At 36.6% G+C, this 22,287-nt stretch overlaps 1 protein-coding gene across 2 annotated transcripts in view; it reads left to right on the top strand.

Annotated features, from left to right (window-relative positions):
• LOC126246235 (mitogen-activated protein kinase kinase kinase 4) overlaps positions 1-11,857 on the top strand; it is a 217,245-nt gene extending 205,388 nt beyond the window's left edge. For both annotated transcript variants that reach the window (XM_049948380.1, XM_049948379.1), the window contains exons 19-24: positions 163-350; positions 1,030-1,198; positions 10,419-10,541; positions 10,697-10,803; positions 11,001-11,180; positions 11,408-11,857. In XM_049948380.1, the coding sequence (XP_049804337.1) occupies positions 163-350; positions 1,030-1,198; positions 10,419-10,541; positions 10,697-10,803; positions 11,001-11,180; positions 11,408-11,491 (851 nt within the window). In that variant the 3' untranslated portion in view covers positions 11,492-11,857. The remainder of the gene's footprint in view (positions 1-162; positions 351-1,029; positions 1,199-10,418; positions 10,542-10,696; positions 10,804-11,000; positions 11,181-11,407) is intronic.
• Positions 11,858-22,287: the final 10,430 nt, after the last annotated feature.

Here is a 22,287-nt window from a genome sequence, read left to right as displayed (position 1 = left end):
ATGTAGTTTCATATTTATCTGTTACAATTTTCTTCTTTTTTGTAAGTCCTCTAGTGTACCAGTATTATTGGTAACTGAAACACAGTTTGTATTTTACACTCCTCAAGATCTCTGTGAGTGAGAAACATATATTCTCAAGTATGCTCATTTCTTGTTTTTTAGGTCAGGGCAGATTTGGAAAGGTTTATACAGCTGTTAACAACCAGACTGGTGAATTAATGGCTATGAAAGAAATTCAGCTGCAACCAAATGATCATCGGACGATTCGCCGGGTTGCTGAAGAATTGCGTATATTTGAAGGAATACAACACCCAGGACTTGTGCGATATTATGGTGTGGAAATTCATATTGTAAGTGTAATACACTTAAATATTATTTGGCTTTTTTTGTTCCATCTGGTTGTGGTTTGACATTTTCTTTACTTCTGCTCCTGTCCTATGATGTATTTAAGTTTTGGAATTGAGCTATATGTGCTATAGCACTTTTAACTGACCACAAAATCTGGAGATAAGAGAAAATAGAGTGAATGCTTATTATTATTGTTTTCAATAATTAACATCACTAAACAAATTTATCTGCACTGTTTCTCAGGAATATATTAAACTTTCTGCCATTGCTTGTAAATATTGTTGCTGCTCTGTGGTAGTAAGTGAGACTTGTTTTTTATTCATTATTCCCCAGATTCTAAGGCACATTGCATTTATTGATTTGGTTTTTTTCCGGAAATTATGTATGTGCATTCTGCAAGTAGTTCAGTTTAATGATTGGCTTAGTGAATGAACCTCTTGCTAATTAAGCATTTCCAGGTATGTAAAAAAAGAATAAACATATAGACTCCATTTTGTACATGCATTCATTTTTTCAATGTTCTTTGTTTAGTTTTGTGTTGTACTGTTACCTGCATTTGACATCATTTAGGGGGCGATCATCAAAAGGGGACAGAATTGAAATTTAGTGTCTGTTGCTATTAATTTTACAGTTGTCAGTATTGTTCATATATAAAAAATAACTAACTTACTTTCTTTCAAGGATGAGATGCTGATTTTCATGGAGTTTTGTGCTGAGGGGACTCTGGAGAGCCTAGTAGCTGCTACTGAAAATGGTTTACCTGAAGGCTTAATCCGTCGTTACACTTATCAGCTGTTACAAGCTGTAAAAACTTTACATGATCATGGCATTGTACATAGAGATATCAAAAGTAAGTCTCTCTCTCTCTCTCCCCCATATTTCCTTTTTTTATCGAAACATTTTGTTTCAGTCTGTACAAGTTACCATTGAGGCTATATAATGTGTAACATTTTTAATATTTGATAATTATTAACGGGAATAGTGTTTTGATCCACTGAGAATCACTTACCTACTGCCAAAGAAATAACTTGGGGAAAACTTACGTTGTGCATAAATATACTAGAGGAATATGCAAATGAACATCTCCAAAGATGTGAGGTAGAAAAGCCTAATGTACATGGAGCATTGATAGTAGGCATTTGAAGCAGTGATTCAGTGCACTATGCTTTAGGCATTGTAGAAATCATTTATGGATCTTGATAACATTAAACCATAGAACTGCATTAGAGTTGCCAGAAGAGTTGTGTCATTTCCAGCATCATAGGTGAACAGTAAACATCCCAGAAAACATCAGTAAATATTTTTTCAGTGAAATAATTTCATGGTCCTGTGGACCAACATGTTGATCAATAAATGTCCACTGTACGGCATTTTGGCTGCTGGTAGTCAAAGGAAGTGTATGTGCCTGTTATCGTGTTTCTGAGCAACTGTTGTAATCGTATTCATGCTAGGATAGCCACATTGGACATTTCATAATTGCTGATTGAACAGCAGCTATGGCACAAATTAGGGTGAATATGGCCTCAATTGTGCCTTTCAAGACCATCAGATCTTCTGTTTCATTTCGTCATCAAACCTCCAGTGATGTTGCAAAAGACTCATCCAGATGGATGAAAACAAACAGTTGTATTTAGTGATTAGATTTTGTCTTGTCATCGGCGATGGTCATTTGTAGGTGTACCATCAACTAAATAACAATTACTGGAGTGTATCATGTTGCAGTACATGGGACCAACTCAGGGATTAGTCTGTAGAGAGTACTATTCTAGATGACACTACAATTTTTCTGTTTGTTTAGGGAACACTGAAGGATCCATTCAAAGTACATAAAATGACATGGTGGATAATTCTGGACTGTCTGGATGATGCTGTTGCTTATAGAAAAGTTATGCCACCAGAAAATTTTTTGTGAGGTGCAGGAAGACTTTCAGTGAATCAATACTCGGTTGGTGCAGGGCCCTATTGAACAGCTCATTGTCAGTCGCTGGAAACAGTCTCAGCTGTAAGATATCTTAGTATGTTATCAGGATGAGTAAGAATAATGGAAATTCTTGAATGGAGCAATACATAAAATAAGGCAAAGGCAATTACTCACCTATAGTGGATCAGTGTGTGAAGTACAGAAACTCTTTAACAGAAAATAGTTTTCACACTAGCTTTCGAGCACTTGCTTTTCTTCTGGTGGCATTACACACATTCACACACACAACCATGCAGACATCCAAACGTACATTCCGGTAGCCACAGCGAGACAGTAATCTTGGCATGACCATGATAATGTGTGCGCGCTTTGTGTGTGTGTGTGTGTGTGTGTGTGTGTGTGTGTGTGTGTGAGAGAGAGAGAGAGAGAGAGAGAGAGAGAGAGAGAGAGAGAGAGGGGGGGGGGGTGTATATGTATGTATTTACTAGCACTAGAATTGGAGCTAATCTTCGAAAGCTGGTGTGAATGCTGTTTACTGTTAATTATTTCTGTGCTCCACACATTTATCTGCTATATGTGAGTGGGTGCTGTATTTTACGCTGTATGTATCCATAGCAGTTTCAAGTGGAATGCTACAGAAAACTAGTTATGGGAAAGTGAAATGCCAGAGTGAGAGTCATTGCAAGAATCCTAAGGAAAATTATTTCATCCATTAAGAGGTAGTTTATGAAACTCTCATTTGCTGATTCGTCTGATTTTACCAGATTGGTTTAACATAGGATGTAGAAACGATACAATGAATAATAGTGTGTTTTGTCTCAGGTTTGTTTGGAATGTTCTCTTCCAACTTCAGTAGCAGATACGGCAAGATGCAATGTGTATCATGAAGTCTATCTGCGAATACATGTCTCAAGAAGAGAGTCAGCTAGCATGTTACTTCCTCTGAGTTATATCCCATACAATGTCTATGATGGCAACAATCAGAGAAATTCAAGCTCAGTGACAATGAACAATCATTCTTTGCATGAACTTCACAGATAGAACAAGCGGGGAAGCCCATTCTGTAGCCATTCACAACTTGTTAGGGAGCTGTTTTCTTCCAATAAAACAATGTCCTTGCACACACTCGCCAAGACATTTGTCAGCTTTCCTGATCAACACAGTCATCAGACCTATCCCCAAATGAGTATGTCTGTGAAATGAGATAGTAGCATTTGGTGTGGTATGTATTACTAATAACATCCCTTGACCAGTTGAAACCACAGGTAAAATTATTGCAGATACTGTCTCTTAAAATGACATCCAACAACTCCAAGCTGTGTGCATTATTGCAGTATTATATTGTCCTAGAAAAGATGCTGCAATTTTTCAGCACACCCATAGATTCATATTTGAATAAATGTACTTTGTGTGAGACCATAATGAGTTCATTGTTGGACTGTTTGACAGTAATCTACTTTCCTTTTCTTTCAAAATCACCAGAATGCCAAAGCAGATTCTAGGTCATTACCATTGTGTTGTTTTGTTGTCATATGTGAAAGGATCTAGTTTTACAAATGTAGGCACATCTCCTGTATCCATTCATCATTACTGAATATTTAGTGACCATCATGCTGACAGAAAGCTTGAGCAGCAACTGGGTGTCTCACTATTGATGAGAATGATGTAGAGGAGGTTGCAAAAGGAATTTCATTGGTACACTCTAGGTATCAAGTGATGGTACACTCTGCTGTTGCTATTGATTTATATTTGTAATTTTGTGTGTGGCCCATGTGTGTGCAGTAATTATGTTGAAGACAAGTGTAGTAATGTTGAACGCAATGTATTTGTGATTCTATCAGAATACAACTACTAGTGTTTTGACAGGCACCTAATTATTGAGTTTCATAGCAACAAAAAGGTGATCAGCAGTGAGGATGGTGACAGGTGATTAGGAAATATATATTATATTATTTGCTAAATGTTATTATACAGGAAGCGCAGTATGATATGAAAGGGATCCTAAAGAGGCCTTTTTGTATTGGAATATAGATACTTGACATAATATTTTTAAAAAAACAAAAGAAATGTGTGTACAGATTAAGAACCATTGGGCTGAGTTTACCAGTTAAATTCACTTCATTTTACAGAGCATTTTAATTATTCTTTGAGTTTAAATAAGAAGTAATGGGTCATTCCATATCAAATCACCCAATAAAAAATAAATTTTACACCCACCTCCTGAGATTTTCATGAAATTTGGCTCAAATGGTTCTAATACCATCCTGACAACACCTGCAATTTTTTTTGCTGTATCTCTTACAGTTTTTTTTTTTATAAATTTTTAAAGTTTTTATGTTTTGTGTTTTCTGAACCTTCGGAAATGGTCAATTTAATTTGTATTCAAAACTTTAAATTTGCTTATCTTAAAAACTCTTTTAGATAACATCATGAATTTTTGCAGCAAGTTTATTTATTATACATATTTGAAGATAAAAATGATGCTATTAAAATATATTAATATTTTCTATGAAAAAAAAATATATATGTATTTTTTTTTTTAACGGATGTTTTGTTTTATAAGAATTGCAATATCTAGAGTCTCAGACCTGATAGAATGCTCAAATTTGTTTTAATTTACTCTTAAACATATAGGCTACTTGATAAAACAAAAATAATGATGGCTTTTTAACATGTTTATTAATTATAGTAGATTACATTAGAATTATGTACAAAGATACTTACGACACTTATGTATAACCCAACTGATTGCTTGAAACATTGAATTTTTTGAGTAATTTTGTCTTTTTAATAAACATTAATGCTGATTCAAACTGTTTTTCCACTTCATCCAAGAGCTTTCAGTTCTTTTGATACAGTCTTTTTTGAAGTAATACATTCTCCCAGTGCCGCTTGATTGAGGTGCGTCTACTACACAGACTATGTGCTCCAAAGGCACTATGCAGGAATCTTCTCTTTCAGGCCAATAAAATGATGCAGCAGGTCCTGAAGGATGTAGAAATAGAATTTCTGCATCTTCTTCATCATTGAATATTGTTTTTACCCGTCCAAAGTACCAGTTACCATCATAATTTGCAGCCACATAGCTATTTATGGATGGTTCAACACGAACCCAATCAGAAGAAGAATGGAAAGAAAAGACTAAGGAGGGTTTTACACTATCTGTAGTCCTTCTAATTTCAAGGTTGTTTGTTGGAAGTGGTTTGAAGTTATGAAAACTTCTTGTTCCAGGAATGGTTCGGGTTGCTGAAAAACGTTTTTCTAGTTTTAACCATAGCAAATCAGCTTCTTTTTTGTCAATAAAGTGAAAATGAATGTTTTCAATATTTTTTTCACAAAACTTATACACATCGATTGCTGTCATTATTTGTTCTTTGTCTGAAAGCTGTAGACTGGCTTTCCTTAAAATTCTTTTAATAGTTCCTCCTAGGCCATCACAAATTGACTTCCGATGACTTGTTGCAAAAAAAGAGTGTTGGGCCTTCAAATTAGTCTCTCAAGTGTTCAGTCAAATTTTTAAAACTGTTTCTATTTTTGTACTGCCCAGCACAACCATCTGTAAAGTAGTGAACTGAGTCAATGTCAGTATGATGTAATGACAGCGACTTTGTAATTTCTTTTTGTACAAAGTTAACAAAACCAGTGTCACGTTCTTCGTCATCACTAATAAAATAGTGGTTGGAAACAAAAACATTGTTTCCTCATTTCCTAGAAAAACTCCAACTGGGTGTAGAGTACAACCATCTCTATTCCAGTGGTAATTTTGGATCTCATTTTGTATAACAAAGGAATAATTTTCACTGAAATCCATCACAATAATTGCTGTTTGGGGTGGTGGGTCTTCTTTCAATGTTTTAAAGGCTGCTGATTGGGATTTTGCTATAAACGAGTTCGGGGTGAGCTTTTCCAATGACCTAACCAATAAAGAAATGTAGTCTTCAACACTGATAGACTGTTTGATCATTTCTGCCCTGTCTGTGTTAACCCACTGACTGATTACAATTTCTTCTTCTAAATCATAATATTCACTTAGTTTTTCAGTGAAGCACTCTGTTAGTGCAGTATTTGCAGGACAGCTGTTGCAATGATGTAGCATGCAGTTTTGGTTTTCTGTGTTGCACACAAGCATCTTAATTAGGTCCTTATAAGATTCTTAAATTTTCACAGCATCCAGTAATAGTTAAACATTCTGGTGGATGCTGCATACACATACAGTGTGTGTGCCTGCAGCACCAGCAAGGATACACCATTTAGGTCTCAAGAAACAAAATTTTGAAAATCCTACTTCTACCTCGGGATTCTCCTATTTGAAATAATAATAGAGTTCTCTCAAGTTACACAAAATGTGTCTTTTTGCATGTACACATTTTCTTGAACACTTACTTTGTCTTTCGTTCCAGGTAGCACTCTGCAACTTTCATCCTTTTCATAAAAATCTGTTACAAGTCTTACTGTATTTTCAGAAAGAGTTTTACCTTTTTTTGGACCAGGAGTTTCCAAAATACTCTTTTCAGATTTTAGCTTTCTAGCTTGTCGCACCATGTACTCACTTACATTAAATTCTTTCATCACTTTATTTCGACTCCAAGAATCTGGAGCCAAGGTCAGAATCTGGATTTTTCTAGACCTCCCAACAGATGAAATCTTCTCTTTCATAAGAGAAATCATTACATCAAAATCCTTTGCTTTCTCAACCACACTTGTATCTTCTTCGTCATCATCAGAACTTGGTGCATCATATTTTAATGCTTTTGAAACTGCCTTTTTTGCCGTCTTTTCAATACTGCTAACCTTCCTTTTAAAATAAGACCCTTTACTTTGTTCTGACAAGCCATGAAGCTTTATCGGTGTTAAACCTAAATAATCAAGAGCAATGTTTGTTTGTACGAGGGATTCATTTCTGGATTCCAATGATTCTAATTCAACCATGACTTCATCATCTGTTTCACTTTCATTGACTTTAACTCTTAATTTTTCCTCACAAAAGTTACGGCATGTTGAGCAAAGCTTTTGTCCGGGTTTTATGCTAATATTTTTTGTCAGTAATTGTTTAGAAAGATCCAAGCCTACACTTCTCAACGATTTTTTGATGGGCTTTTTGTGTTTTTTTAGTGGGTCAACACATGTTGTTTGATTATTTTCAAAAACATTTAAAAAGTAGTAGCTGTGGTGTGAACATATATTCTTAAATTCACACAGATTAATTCCAGATCGTAAGTGGATCAAATCTTTTTCTTCCTCACTCAATTCTGATACTGGTTGTAACTTTTTTGAAGGTGTGTAGGTTGTTTGGAAACAGTCAGATTTTTTAAATAACCCTACACTACAGGTTTGAATATCTGACATACTGATTTCACTTTTGGTCTGATTACTGTTCTGGTTACTTTTATAGGATATTGGAAAAGAATCTCTGTAAACTAAGTAACAGTACTTACTGAGAGTTCGAATAAACTTAATAAAATACTATCCAAGCACTATTTAACACTGTAATAATTTTTTACTTCAAAACACAGGAGTAACAAAACAAAATCCAAGTGTACATTGCTACTCCAAGAAGACAAAAACTTATTTTCGGTGTCTAAGTCACTTGGTATTTTTTGTTTTTAAAATATAATTAATATTATTTTAAAAATTAGATAACTATTAAACAGGTTAAAAAGCCAACATAACTTTTCTTTTATCTAATAGCCTATACAATTAAGAGTATTTTAAAACAAATTTGAGCTTTCTATCAGGTCTGAGACTCTAGATATTGCAGTTTTTGTAAAACTAAACATCCGTTAGCTAAAAAAAAAATAAAAAACGTGTAAATTTTTTTTCATTTGGAAGATTTTAATATATCTTTATGGTAATTTTTTTTAACATTTAGATATAATACACAAACTTATTCCAAAATTTCATACTGATATCTTGAGTATTCTTTAATATACAAATTTTTTTAGTTGTGAGGACATGTTAAGTTACAATTTCCGACTGCTGAAACAACGCCAAATCTAAAAACTTTAAAAATTTATTAAAAAAAACTATAAGAGATAGACCAAAAAAATTTTACAAGTGCTTTCAGGATGATAAAAGAAGTAATTGTACCAAGTTTCATCAAAATCTGACATGGTTGGTGTCAAGGCCTGGGTGACTTCACATGGAATGACCCTAATATTAAATAGCCAAGTGATTTATTTTGAAAATACAGTAAATTTTGTTGTGTATGTTTTTATTTTTATTTTTTTTTTTTTTTCGTGCAACATTATCATTACAGCAGTCCTCTAGAATAATTCTCATAAATAGAGGATTACTTTCCAAACACGTTCGACAGCATGGTGTTTTTAGAACTTCAGTATCAGCCCTTCTGGACATTCTACAACAATTATGGTCCAAGGAACATGATGTAAATAAAGAGAAGACAAATAAATACTGCACGAGGATTTAAGAAGGAAAGGCAGGAATGGATTAAGAACACAGACACTCATACATGGCCACATATCTGAAGAGAATGCAGCAATAGGTCATTGCCCAACTAAATGAGAGTAGAATTTATTGCAGCTAGTGGAAGGAGTTCTTTGTAATATTTGCTAGAGATTCATGGTTAAAGAAACTTGATCAGAGAAAGAGCAAGAGAGATTTAGGCAACTCTGGCTATTTAACACAGTTAACATAATGATTACAAAACAAAATTGCTAAATTTCATTAAAGAACTTTTTGTGCCTAAACTTAATGATTTTCATTTTGCACTCAATTTGAGATCCCTAGCATTCCAACCTCAGTAAAGAAAGCTGTATGTGAATCTCAAACAGAATCAGATGGGCTTACTAAACTACAGGAGGAGGAGCAACAGTTACCAAACGTAGAAGAGTGCTGTTTGTGTTTGACAACTTATTTTCTTTCTGTGCTCTTAGGATACTGACTGCAAAAATATTTATTTGTAGTGACAGATCATTCAGCATAATAACAGACCTAACTCTCAACAGCATTGTGTATTTTTAAATAAGAGCAAACAATTTGTCAAGTATAAGAATTGTCATAATTTCATGAAATTGTAGACAAATTCTGTGAAGGAAACTATATGAACAGCTGAATACATGATGCTATCAGAAAGATGCTAAAATTTGAATGTTGTAAGCAAATAGTTATCTGAACACTGAAACATCACTAAGTGCCATCCACACACTCTGCCTTTGTCTTTACAAAACGTATTTACTCTGTCGTGCTTCAATGTTTTTGTGACTCTGAAATGGCTGACCTCAGAAAACAGCATGTATCTATAAAGCTTTAATGAAAAACTGCTACTGAAGTGCCTGCTTTTGGTATAATTGAGGCCAGAAACAAATGTATGGTAGGCAAAATGTTTCAAAATAGCCAAAGATCAGGTGGTGGTGGTGGTGGTGGTGGTGGTTGTTGTTGTTGTTGTGGTCATATCAGTTCAAGGTAGCCATTGCCTGCCATCAGACCATAAAATGTCATGAAAGTGAAAGACTTGATTCCGTGAAATAGTATAACCAATAAAAGTCCTCTACAGGACCCTCTAATAAGTTTAGTTGAGTAGAAGCAGAGCATGTGAAGTGTATGTGATAATTTGATTGTAAAAAAATGATGCCACATTTTGTGTTACAATTGGTTACATTTGTAAAAACAAAAACACTGATTGTTGATGTACTGTAGAACATAAGTGCCTCTGTGAATGACTATGCTTTCTGTTGCATGTAAAATCCAAACAAGTCACTGATTTACTATGTCTGTCTAGATTTTTTTAAATTAATGTTCTGTACATATAGACAGACATTTTCAGACGGCTACCTCAACACTTAGCAAAAGCACAATCCAGGATTCAAATATTGCTTTTAATATTTCCCAGAATCACAGTCACTTCCTTAGCAGCAGCTGGACATTTTCTTTTATTTTGTAATTTTTAATGAAATTGCGATGTATATTTACTCGTATGGAAATATTGCTTGGTCTAATGTATTCAGAAATTGTGGACAGATGATCTGATAAGCAAAACAGTTACATAACATTTAACACACAATATTACAACTCAGTTCAGGAAGCAAGGTAAAGTGGTCTTCTCACGTGTTGGGCAGAAGGAGGGTACTAAACTTATTTAGTGTATAAAAATGCTGTGCGGAAGAATTAAATTAGTATCTTTGGTCATTAGGTGCAAACATATTCCTGACTGGTGGTGGCAACCATCTCAAGTTGGGTGACTTTGGCTCAGCAGTCAAGATTAAAGCCCATACAACAATGCCAGGAGAACTTCAAGGATTTGTGGGGACTCAGGGTTGGTATATTTAATTCCAATATCAAGAAGAGTATTTAAATAGCGTTTAACTGGAATACTAGGACTGTTTGTCTTAAGAAGTTATTTTTTGCTTGCAAGAGATTTCACTGTTTGTAAACACTGTATTTTATGTATGGGTATTTGTCTGCTTCCAGCGTACATGGCCCCTGAAGTTTTCACGAAGACTGATACAGGAGGCCATGGCAGGGCAGCTGATATATGGTCTCTTGGATGCGTTGTTGTTGAAATGGCTTCTGGAAAAGTAAGTACAGCTATTATTTCAGTTTGTGGACGCTTTTCTTAAAAAGATATTGATTATTGTGCATAAAGTGTCATTTTTGTAAGTTTTTGAGTAATGTTAGCATCTTGGTAAGCGAACAGTAAATTTTATATACATATAAAGTTATTATTTTTACAATCATTACTTGATAAGAGCATTTGAGGGTTTTTTTTCTGCAGAGACCTTGGCCAGAGTATGACTCCAACTACCAAATCATGTACAAAGTTGGCATGGGTGAAACTCCAAGTGCCCCTCCCACTCTGTCTGAAGAGGGTCACAAATTTGTGGACTGTTGTTTACAACATGATCCACGGAGGCGTGCAACAGCCAAAGAGCTCCTTTATCACACATTTGTCAGAGTAAGTTATTTAATATATTACAGTGGTAATCACCCACATAAAATGTAGAGAGAGAGAGAGAGAGTGTGTGTGTGTGTGTGTGTGTGTGTGTGTGTGTGTGTGTGTGTGTGTGTGTGTTGTTGGGGGGTGGGGGTGGCAGGTACATACAGTCATAATTGAGAGGGGAATTTTAATTGTATGTTGTTTCCATTTGTTGTAAAGACTTCTATGTTTGTGTTAATTTGCAGGTGGACCTAGATGAAGAGTACCTGTCCTCAACATTACCATCTATGTTTGAAGATTACTTAAAAATCAACCCAAGGATTCTTTAAAAAGAATGAACTGCAACATTTTGTCACTGAACAATGAATACTGTTCTGCTGACACATAAAATTAATATATTTCTGTACCGGTTGATTGTTTCATAGAGTGATCAAGTTGAAGATGCCAGAAAGTCAGTAATTTTTACTGGGCTTCTAGAGGTGGTATTGTGGAGTTCCTTTTTATGGTAGCGAACTGTCTTCAGAAACATGCTATGACTTGTTTAATATTGCTTTTGTGTACTACATTGTTGTCAGTTGAACATGTGTATATAGTCATAATGTTATTTTGTGATAAAATATGTCCTATGTATTTGGAGTACATGTTTATGTGTATTTATATTTGCCAGACAGTCTTGTATGTTTTAAGAAATAAAATTTGATGTTTGGAAGTTTGTGGTTTCCATAAGATTAAAGAATGTATGTAGATGAACATGAGTGAGAACCATTTTAATGATTTTGTTTCACATTTGTTTGTGCTTATTGTTGGTTTACTAGTGTCCAAAAAGGAGAAAACTTTAGTGCACCCAGTAACAATTACAGACATTGTTAAATGTGAAATGCGCTGCTTTTTAAATATATGTGAGCTAAAGCTTCATTTTACATCATACAGCAAATGTATTTTCTGTGTAACATTATGATTTTTATGTAACCGGGAAAATCTACTGATTTTTCACAAATTTGTACCTTAACTGTGGTACATTGTGGGCACTTGATTGGTTATTGACGCCATTTTTGTGTGGCGCTCCTTCCTTTCAGTTTGGCTTCAGTTAATTGAGAAGAGATTTAAAGGGACCCCATATAAGGGTCAGGCATGCACTGTACACAGGAATTGGCTATATGAATAGAAGAGAAAGTTCTGGTGAACACTGTGGGTTTTTAGACTAGAGAAATATGAGTGGGCCTGCAGAGATCTTAAAGGGGCAAAGTCCCAGAACTGAGTCTCACGTATTAACATTGGTTAAGTTGTAAGTTGACTGAAACCAGAAATAAATCCTGAATGAAATGCATATTGGACACACAATGTAGCCACCTGTGTGTGTGTAAGGGGGGGGGGGGGCAGGTGTATATTGTAGCTTAGAAAAGGATTTGTCCTAACAAAGTTCTGTCTTTTTTTTATGTCCTTGTGCATGTCTAAAAATGTAGATGGTGGTCTAAAGTTAAAGTTCAGCAAACACCCTCATAAAATCCAAATGGATTAGCAAACAGCAAAACAAAGTCCCTGCACATGAGAAAGAGTAGTGAGAAAAACTTACACACTATGTCACCAACATGGCGACCATCTTGAAAGCTGCCATCTTGCATCCAATATGTAGATTTCCAATGGGAAGGTGGTCATGTGATGTATCGGACACAGAATTTCACCAGAAAAATGATGAAATTGTTTGTTTGAACATAGTTATAACCAGTTATGCGTTGCAGCAGTGGTAGAGTTCAGCATAATGAGTGTTACCTACCAAATAAGCGTCAACTGGAGTTCTAAATGGTGCAAAGTGCAATTCCCATGCCTGACATGTTACATGTGGTAACATTAACATGTTAGGTAGTATTTACTCATGCTCACATTTTAACCGTTGCTTCCTCATTTACAGGTTGCAAAAATGTCATTAACACATGAACAAATCATCATCATCTTGATGTCAGGAGAGTGAAGCGCATGGGAGCAATGATTCCTAACAGTTGCCGCTAAGTAGTCACTCTTCCGGACAGCATCCCATACAAGCAAACCAGTTGCAACTTTGCCTGGTAATGCTTGTACCTTAGGTAGTCAGGCTGTGCACGGTACTGTTTAAAAATAATAGCTCGATGTAGTCATAGGGTTGAGCCGAGCACGTCTGCTTTCATACCCTGCAGCCAGTTCAATGCAAATAACAACATTTAGCTGTGATCCTGCAGTCATAGTCCATGCATTGGCTAGAACTGCAAGGTAATAAAAATACAGAAATACAAAATAAAAGTTCTATTCTAATGTCTGTAATTGATGTAGACAACAAAGAATTATGTTGAATAATGTTTATTCAAGAAAGGACATCATGAATAAACAGGAAGTGGTCTTATGATATTCATTTAAAATACAGACAAAAAATACCCTTACCAAATGCAGTAATGCTATCACTGAAAGTGTTATGAGAATGATAGCAAAATCTCCAAGCTAAATTCTAATCAAACATATACATGAAAACTAACCGGTATCAGTCACCTATACAACTGAATCAAGCAAGTTACCGTAGGCAGGTCTGCTTACTTCCAGCACTCAACATAAAGTGACCAGAATCACTCCCCTGAGCTTTCACTGCAAAAGTCCCAGTCTTCATTGGACTCCCGTAGTGTCCCGCTACCTTCAGCTTTCCCAGAGGCTGAAGACCATCCCCACCAAAAATACAGCATTCATAGATGCTGTAGACATCAATTGACTCAACTTTGACCATTTCCCAGACTAAACTAATACATTACAACAAAATTTAAATAAAGAAATATTATAAATATTTGATCACACTCGGGCCATTCATAATAATTACAAATAAAAAAGTGTGTTCATAATTAAATAAGCTAGTGTTCTTGTGAAAGTTTGCTCACGTTAAATGGCAATGAACTGTCATTAAAAATTATTTAAACAATTATTTATGCCTTCTCAACAGAAGCATCTTTTGATTCTTTTTTCAACTGTCTTGTCCACGGACACGTGATTGACCACTTTTAAATTAGTATAATTTTTAATAGCATGCAATCAACAATTACATAAATTTTCTGATAAATAGTAAACTGTTCATGAAATAAATACACACATATAACAAAATGAGAAGCATTCATACTGCATTCATTTTATGTGTAAGTGTGGAGAAGTCGATGTTCTGACAAACATTTGTGCAATAAAGATATGAAAGACATAATAACTCAAGAAATAAAGATACATGGCTTACAGAGATGATAGTTTTACTATAACTATCATCTGAGATATTGCATGTTGAAACAGCACAAAGTATTTAAAAGTTCTTAATTCAGAGGTTCATTGTGAAAATGTCTATTCACTGTTAAATTTTAACTCCTGTAGTTTTGAAGATATTGAAATATTGTTGTGTCATTGGATGTGCCTCATTTTTTCTGAGATTGCAGGTGTATTCACATTTGCACTACCATTTGACTGTTAGTTATTGTCGAATCTCAAAGAACTGTAACTTAGCCGTCTTTAAGAGTTTTTGACACGCTGCCATTTTTGGAAGCACATGCTGCACAAAGGCCGTGCAATTAACAGCCATCCAAATTCCCAGATAAGAGATTTTCCCCATTTCAGGTGATGCTGCTAGTCTTTGTATCTGGACTCATCCGTACCGATCAGCTAGCCAGAAGTTGGAACTGCTATGGCATGCCATGGGACTTGGGCCCGGCAGTGTTCAGCCATACCACAAATACATCTTACCTTGTATTAATACTGGGTGGCTGATCAGCTCGCCTAAACACGCGTAACATTACATGGGTCATTGCTGAAGATTTCAAATGTCACCACCCAACCATACAACCTTTTGCTCACAGTGCAGTTGCCAAACATTTGGCTAAATTCTGGACAACAGGTTCCATTGCTAATAAACTGAAAGCTGGAAGCCCAAAATCTGCCACCAATGAAGCAACAACAGTGTGTGTGTTGGCACTATTTAGCAAGAGTCCGCAACGGAGCACTCGTCGCCTGTCGCAAGAATGTGGTGTTAACTGTACCTCAATTCTGCGAATTTTATTGCAGGATGACCCAGACTTTGTGTACAATTCGCAGAATGGGTGAAACAATTACTGTGGATAAACTCTTGTTTTCCCTATCAGGTATGTTCAGTGATGAAGCTAGTTCCTTTATCAATGGTGAGGTGAACGAGCAGAATCAAAGGTATTGGTCAGACACAAATCTACACTGGACTGATGCTTCTAAAATGGTTGGTTGCCAAAAAGTGATGGTCTGGTGTGTTGTGTGGTGTAACCTTTTTAAAAGGTTCATTAACAGCCAGTAGTTATCTGAGGTTGTTGGATGAAGAGGTGTTTGCTTAACTGTTAATGGAGGAGGGGACATTTCTGGAATTCTTCCAACACAGTGGAGCCCTGCCACATTATTGACACAGTGTGCAGGCATACCTGAATGTGCAGTTCCCCCAGTAGTGGATTGAGCGTAGTGGTGCAGTGGAGTGGCTGCTATGTTCACTAAATTTCACTCCTTTGGATTTTTAACTGTAGTGTCATGTCAAAGCAGTGATTTATGGTGAAAGTACAGTATCTAGTTGATGCATGCAGTCAAATTCAGCCAGATGGGTTGGTCAAAGTTCACCAGGACTTTGTTGAGATGATACCGTTAACACTCTGAGGTAATGGATAGCATATCGAATCATTCCTGTGACTGTTGGTTTTTTCTCTGGAGTGTGTAACTTTGGCTTAATGCCTTTCCGGTACGTAATGCTCACACAGCCGAATGTGTCACTGCTGCCACACATAATTGGTTGCAACTCGTGAAGGAATAAACCTATGTTCAAAACAACAATGTCATTGTTTTTCTGGTGAAATTCTTGCTGTGTCTGATATGTCATATGATCACCTTCCCATTGGATATTTTCAATTTGAGTACAAGATAGCAGCTTTCAATTTGGCCACTGTGTTGTTGACATAGCCTGTAAGTTCCCCCCACCCTCCCTCACCTTCCTCATTTATAGGAACTTTGGTTTACTGTTTGCTACTCCATCAGGATTTTATGATGGTGTTTCTAGACTTTTGGACCAATTGAACAATGGAAAATCTGAGATGTAATAGCAGTAATTGTATGAATTAGGATATATTCCTGTTCAACACACAGATGAGGCATTGAGCAACAGACAGGCATATTTAAAAACAGAGTTTAAGATATTATTCAACTGTTGGACAAAGTCCTTCATCAGATAAAGAAACAAACACACACACATTTCTTACATGCAGAGGTAAGTAAGTAATTATACAAGGCTACTACAAATAAAACATAAAGCATAGGTTCCATACTTGTGGTGACAATCAAAAATTTTTATCCCTAATGTATATATAAAAAGAAAGAAAAATAACTTTTCTCTCTAAAAATGAGTAAAATGCTGTTCTTCGCCATATGTGCACGAGAAAAGAAGAGTGCTATTGGTGTCTAACTGTCTCAAAATGTTTCAGCATTCTCCAAATGGCAAAACATGCTTCTTACATTTCAGCTTTCAAAACTAATATTCCTGGAGCAAATATGATGTTGATTTTTATTTTTGGACAGCCATGAAGTATTCTCAAGTTAGCAACTGATTTCCTCTTCACAGTGTAAGTACTGAGTTTAGTACATCTTTCCTCTACCCAATGTCAACCAACTTATATAGTGTACTTTAGTGCCAGCTGCAAAGCAACAGTCGTATAATTTTGAATCAGTAATGTCAGTAAAATTTAAAAAGGAAAATGGATAGGTTAAAGTTAGATATAGTGGGAATTAGTGAAGTTCGTTGGCAGGAGGAACAAGACTTTTGGTCAGGTGAATACAGGGTTATAAATACAAAATCAAATAGGGGTAATGCAGGAGTAGCTTTAATAATGAATAAAAAAAAATAGGAGTGCAGGTAAGCTACTACAAACAGCATAGTGAACGCATTATTGTGGCCAAGATAGACACAAAGCCCATGCCTACTACAGTAGTACAAGTTTATATGCCAACTAGCTCTGCAGATGATGAAGAAATGGATGAAATGTATGATGAGATAAAAGAAATTATTCAGGTAGTGAAGGGAGACGAAAATTTAATAGACATGGGTGACTGGAATTCGAGAGTAGGAAAAGGGAGAGAAGGAAACATAGTAGGTGAATATGGATTGGGGGAAGAAATGAAAGAGGAAGCCGTCTGGTAGAATTTTGCACAGAGCATAACTTAATCATAGCTAACACTTGGTTCAAAAATCATGAAAGAAGGTTGTATACATGGAAGAATCCTGGAGATACTAAAAGGTATCAGATAGATTATATAATGGTAAGACAGAGATTTAGGAACCAGGTTTTAAACTGTAAGACATTTCCAGGGGCAGATGTGAACTCTGACCACAATCTATTGGTTATGAGCTGTAGATTAAAACTGAAGAAACTACAAAAAGGTGCTAATTTAAGGAGATAGGACCTGGATAAACTGACTCAACCAGAGGTTGTAGAGAGTTTCAGGGAGAGCTTAAGGGAACAATTGACAGGAATGGGGGAAAGAAATACAGTAGATGAAGAATGGGTAGCTCTGAGGGATGAAGTAGTGAAGGCAGCAGACGATCAAGTAGGTAAAAAGATGAGGGCTAATAGAAATCCTTGGGTAACAGAAGAAATATTGAATTTAATTGATGAAAGGAGAAAATATAAAAATGCAGTAAATGAAGTAGGCAAAAGGGAGTACAAATGTCTCAAAAATGAGATCGACAGGAAGTGCAAAATGGCTAAGCAGGGATGGCTAGAGGACAAATGTAAGGATTTAGAGGCTTATCTCACTAGGGGTAAGATAGATACTGCCTACAGGAAAATTAAAGAGACCTTTGGAGAGAAGAGAACCACTTGTATGAATATCAAGAGCTCAGATGGAAACCCAGTTCTAAACAAAGAAGGGAAGGCAGAAAGGTGGAAGTAGTATATAGAGGGTTTATACAAGGACAATATCATGGAAATGGAAGAGGATGTAGATGAAAATGAATTGGAGATAGATACTGCGTGCAGAGTTTGACAGAGCACTGAAAGACCTGAGTCGAAACAAGGCCCCGGGAGCAGACAACATTCCATTAGAACTACTGATGGCCTTGGGAGAGCCAGTCATGACAAAACTCTACCATCTGGTGAGCAAGATGTATGAGACGGGGGAAATATCCTCAGACTTCAAGAAGAATATAATAATTCCAATCCCAAAGAAAGCAGGTGTTGACAGATGTGAAAATTACCGAGTTATCAGTTTAATAAGTCACAGCTGCAAAATACTAATGCGAATTCTTTACAGACGAATGGAAAAACTGGTAGAAGCGGACCTCGGGGAAGATCAGTTTGGATTCCGTAGAAATGTTGGAACACGTGAGGCAATACTGACCCTACGACTTATCTTAGAAGAAAGATTAAGGAAAGGCAAACCTACGTTTCTAGCATTTGTAGACTTAGGGAAAGCTTTTGACAATGTTAACTGGAATACTCTCTTTCAAATTCTGAAGGTAGCAGGGGTAAAATACAGGGAGCGAAAGGCTATTTACAATTTGTACAGAAACCAGATTGCAGTTATAAGAGTCGAGGGGCATAAAAGGGAAGCAGTGGTTGGGAAGGGAGTGAGACAGGGTTGTAGCCTCTCCCCAATGTTATTCAATCTGTATATTGAGCAAGCAGTAAAGGAAACAAAAGAAAAATTTGGAGTAGGTATTAAAATTCATGGAGAAGAAATAAAAACTTTGAGGTTCGCTGATGACATTGTAATTCTGTCAGAGACAGCAAAGGACTTGGAAGAGCAGTTGAACGGAATGGACAGTGTCTTGAAAGGAGGATATAAGATGAACATCAACGAAAGCAAAACGAGGATAATGGAATGTAGTCAAATTAAATCGGGTGATGCTGAGGGAATTAGATTAGGAAATGAGACACTTAAAGTAGTAAAGGAGTTTTGCTATTCAGGGAGTAAAATAACTGATGATGGTCGAAGTAGAGAGGATATAAAATGTAGACTGGCAATGGCAAGGAAAGCGTTTCTCAAGAAGAGAAATTTGTTAACGTCGAGTATAGATTTAAGTGTCAGGAAGTCGTTTCTGAATGTATTTGTATGGAGTGTAGCCATGTATGGAAGTGAAACATGGACGATAAATAGTTTGGACAAGAAGAGAATAGAAGCTTTCGAAATGTGGTGCTACAGAAGTATGCTGAAGATTAGATGGATAGATCACGTAACTAATGAGGAGGTATTGAATAGAATTGGGGAGAAGAGGAGTTTGTGGCACAACTTGACAAAAAGAAGCAACCGGTTGGTAGGACATGTTTTGAGGCATCAAGGGATCACAAATTTAGCATTGGAGGGCAGCGTGGGGGGTAAAAATCGTAGAGGGAGACCAAGAGATGAATACACTAAGCAGATTCAGAAGGATGTAAGTTGCAGTAAGTACTGGGAGATGAAGCAGCTTGCACAGGATAGAGTAGCATGGACAGATGCATCAAACCAATCTCAGGACTGAAGACCACAACAACAACAACAACAACAACAATGTCAGCACCCATTTTCATGTTTCCTTGTCTTTGTGAGCCTGCATTATTAGGTGAAAAATTGTAGGTTTTCCCTAGACAGGTCTGGGGCGCATTAGCCAGAATTTACACAGCATGCAATACAACGACCGAGCGAGGTGGTGCAGTTGTTAGACACTGGACTCGCATTCGGAAGGACGACGGTTCAATCCCGCGTCCGGCCATCCTGATTTAGGTTTTCCGTGATTTCCCTAAATCACTCCAGGCAAATGCCAGGATGGTTCCTCTGAAAGGGCATGGCCGACTTCCTTCCCCATCCTTCCCTAATCCGATGAGACCGATGACCAAGCTGTCTGGTCTTCCCCAAACCAATTAACCAACCAACCAACCATGCAATACAACGTGATGCGAAGCAGATTCCCCAAAACGATGTGGTGCAATGGAGCATTCATACTGCAGGTGATTCAATGCGAAGCAGTATCCACAAAGTAAAGTGATGGCGTGATCTGGCGAGTGAGGGGTAATAATTGCTGAACAGTCTTGGCATGACGTTATTTGTCGTCAACCCAACAAATACATTTTTGATAAAACACAGTGCTCTTAGAATTCAGACAGTCATGAATGGACGCATAAAATAAAGTAGAAGAAGAGGACTGTTGCAGAATTCATCATTTGTATGATGATAATTTGAAGATAAATTTTAGAATTATTTCAGAGTGAGTACAGTGTCATCTGTTTCATTTAGATCACAGAAGCAAAACAAAAATTACGGGAAGGCTATTACCACTGAAGAGAAACTTATGGTCATCCTCAGGTAAGTACACATCATTAAGTCAACAAAACACTTTTCACTATCATAAATTTTCAATTTGTGATATAGCCACCACATTTTATAAATTATAACATAGCTGAAAAGGAGATGAAATATGTTCTCAAGAGTTCATGTAAAGCATCAAAGTTTCCATATGCTTGGGGTTTGAAATAACACTTTCAGCTTGAGGATTTTCAGGTCCATAACGTGACATGAAAGAATGTGCAGTGGAAGGGATTGAATGTTATAACACTTCCTAAAATCTACTGCATGTTAATTCTAGCTCTCAACTGAGTTTCAGGTCATAATTTTCACATAATGGAAAAAAAACTGCATGATAACTATCATCTTGAAATTCCTATTTTGACATTCATTGCTCAATAATCTTTAGTTTTCATTTTTCTATATTTAGCAACTCTGAATTTGTTTGCAGATTTCCTTGGCCTCTTACTTTGGTTGTCTGTGTGTGGGGAGAGTAAGCTGAAGGTACTGAAATGCAGCTCTTGGAACTGTCTGAGATACTTGAAAAGATGATGAGATGCTCTCATCATCTGAAACAGTCTGTGTGTCGGTAACAGCCGCTGGCAATTGTATGTCTTTGTTTTGAAATCTGGTTCTTTCCCTGTGTGAAAGCATTGCTGTTCATCTGCCTTGGAGTCAAGTCTGTCAAGAACACCAGCACCTTGTACCATGGCCAATTGCATTGGAATGCTGGAGTGGCACACCTTCAACTCCTGAACATTCTATGTGGGGCTTTTTCACTTCCATGCATAACATATCATTTAAATATTTCCACTTAATCTTCACCGCCTCACCTAGAAATACAGACATAAATATTGGCATAAATAATTTAGTAGACTTCATACTGAATACAATATATTTTTGTCCTTAGCACATTATTGCAAATCCTGAAAAGATCCTTGTCATTCAATTTGGTTCATTTCATTCTTTATCAGTTAATTTTTGGTCAGGAATGTCTTTCAATGCACTGTTGCAGTCATTTTGGATGGGTCTAACTACAGTCGCTCAACATATGCATGAAATGTGTGCCACAAGAAGGGAAATTTTGAGCAGCCCTGTACACCTGCCTCTTCGTGCTATACCACAGCTTCAAACCAGAGTACAGCACAGCGTAGCACATGTATGCCAGGTGGAATTTTCCAAATTACATGGGGTCCATTGATGACAGCCACATTCATGTTAAGTGCCCCGCTGATTCTGTGACAGTGTACAACAGTTACATTCCCTCGGCCCCTTCATCCCCACTCCCACCCCTGCTTGCTTTACTAGCTGTAGCTGAGTCTAACTGCAGATTAATAGCAATTGACATTGAAGGTTACAGCAAGAAATCATATTTCTGCACATTTAGGGCAAGTGATTTGTACAATAATATTTTGAACGTTCCTCAAAACTAGTTACTACTGAAAGAACTTCCACAGGGTGTATACGACCCGGGACATCCGGGAAAAACTCGGGAATTTTTTCGTCCGGGAGAAAAACCGTGAAAAACTTACCAGTTAAATTTTTGTGATTTTTGACTGTTAAGAACCAATATTCTAACGAAGGATATTACTGTATCCCGCTTCTGCAGAATAATACTGCAGTAACAAAACATGAACGAGAGAAAAAAAAAAAGCCCTAAGTCGCAAAGTAAATGCGCCATATACAACAACAAAACACAGTTCTCATACAAGCGTCTGCGAACCAAAGTGTGTCAAAGGCTTTAGGAAGAATATGCAGTGCTTCCTAACAACAAATTGCCTCCGATGAGCGGGACGTGACAGCTGTTTACGTTAGA

Source organism: Schistocerca nitens, chromosome 1, assembly GCF_023898315.1.
Source record: "Schistocerca nitens isolate TAMUIC-IGC-003100 chromosome 1, iqSchNite1.1, whole genome shotgun sequence".
NCBI classification, from domain to species: Eukaryota; Metazoa; Arthropoda; class Insecta; order Orthoptera; family Acrididae; genus Schistocerca; species Schistocerca nitens.
The sequence above is the reverse complement of the archived record's forward strand: the minus strand, read 5'-3'. Positions and strand labels throughout refer to the sequence as shown.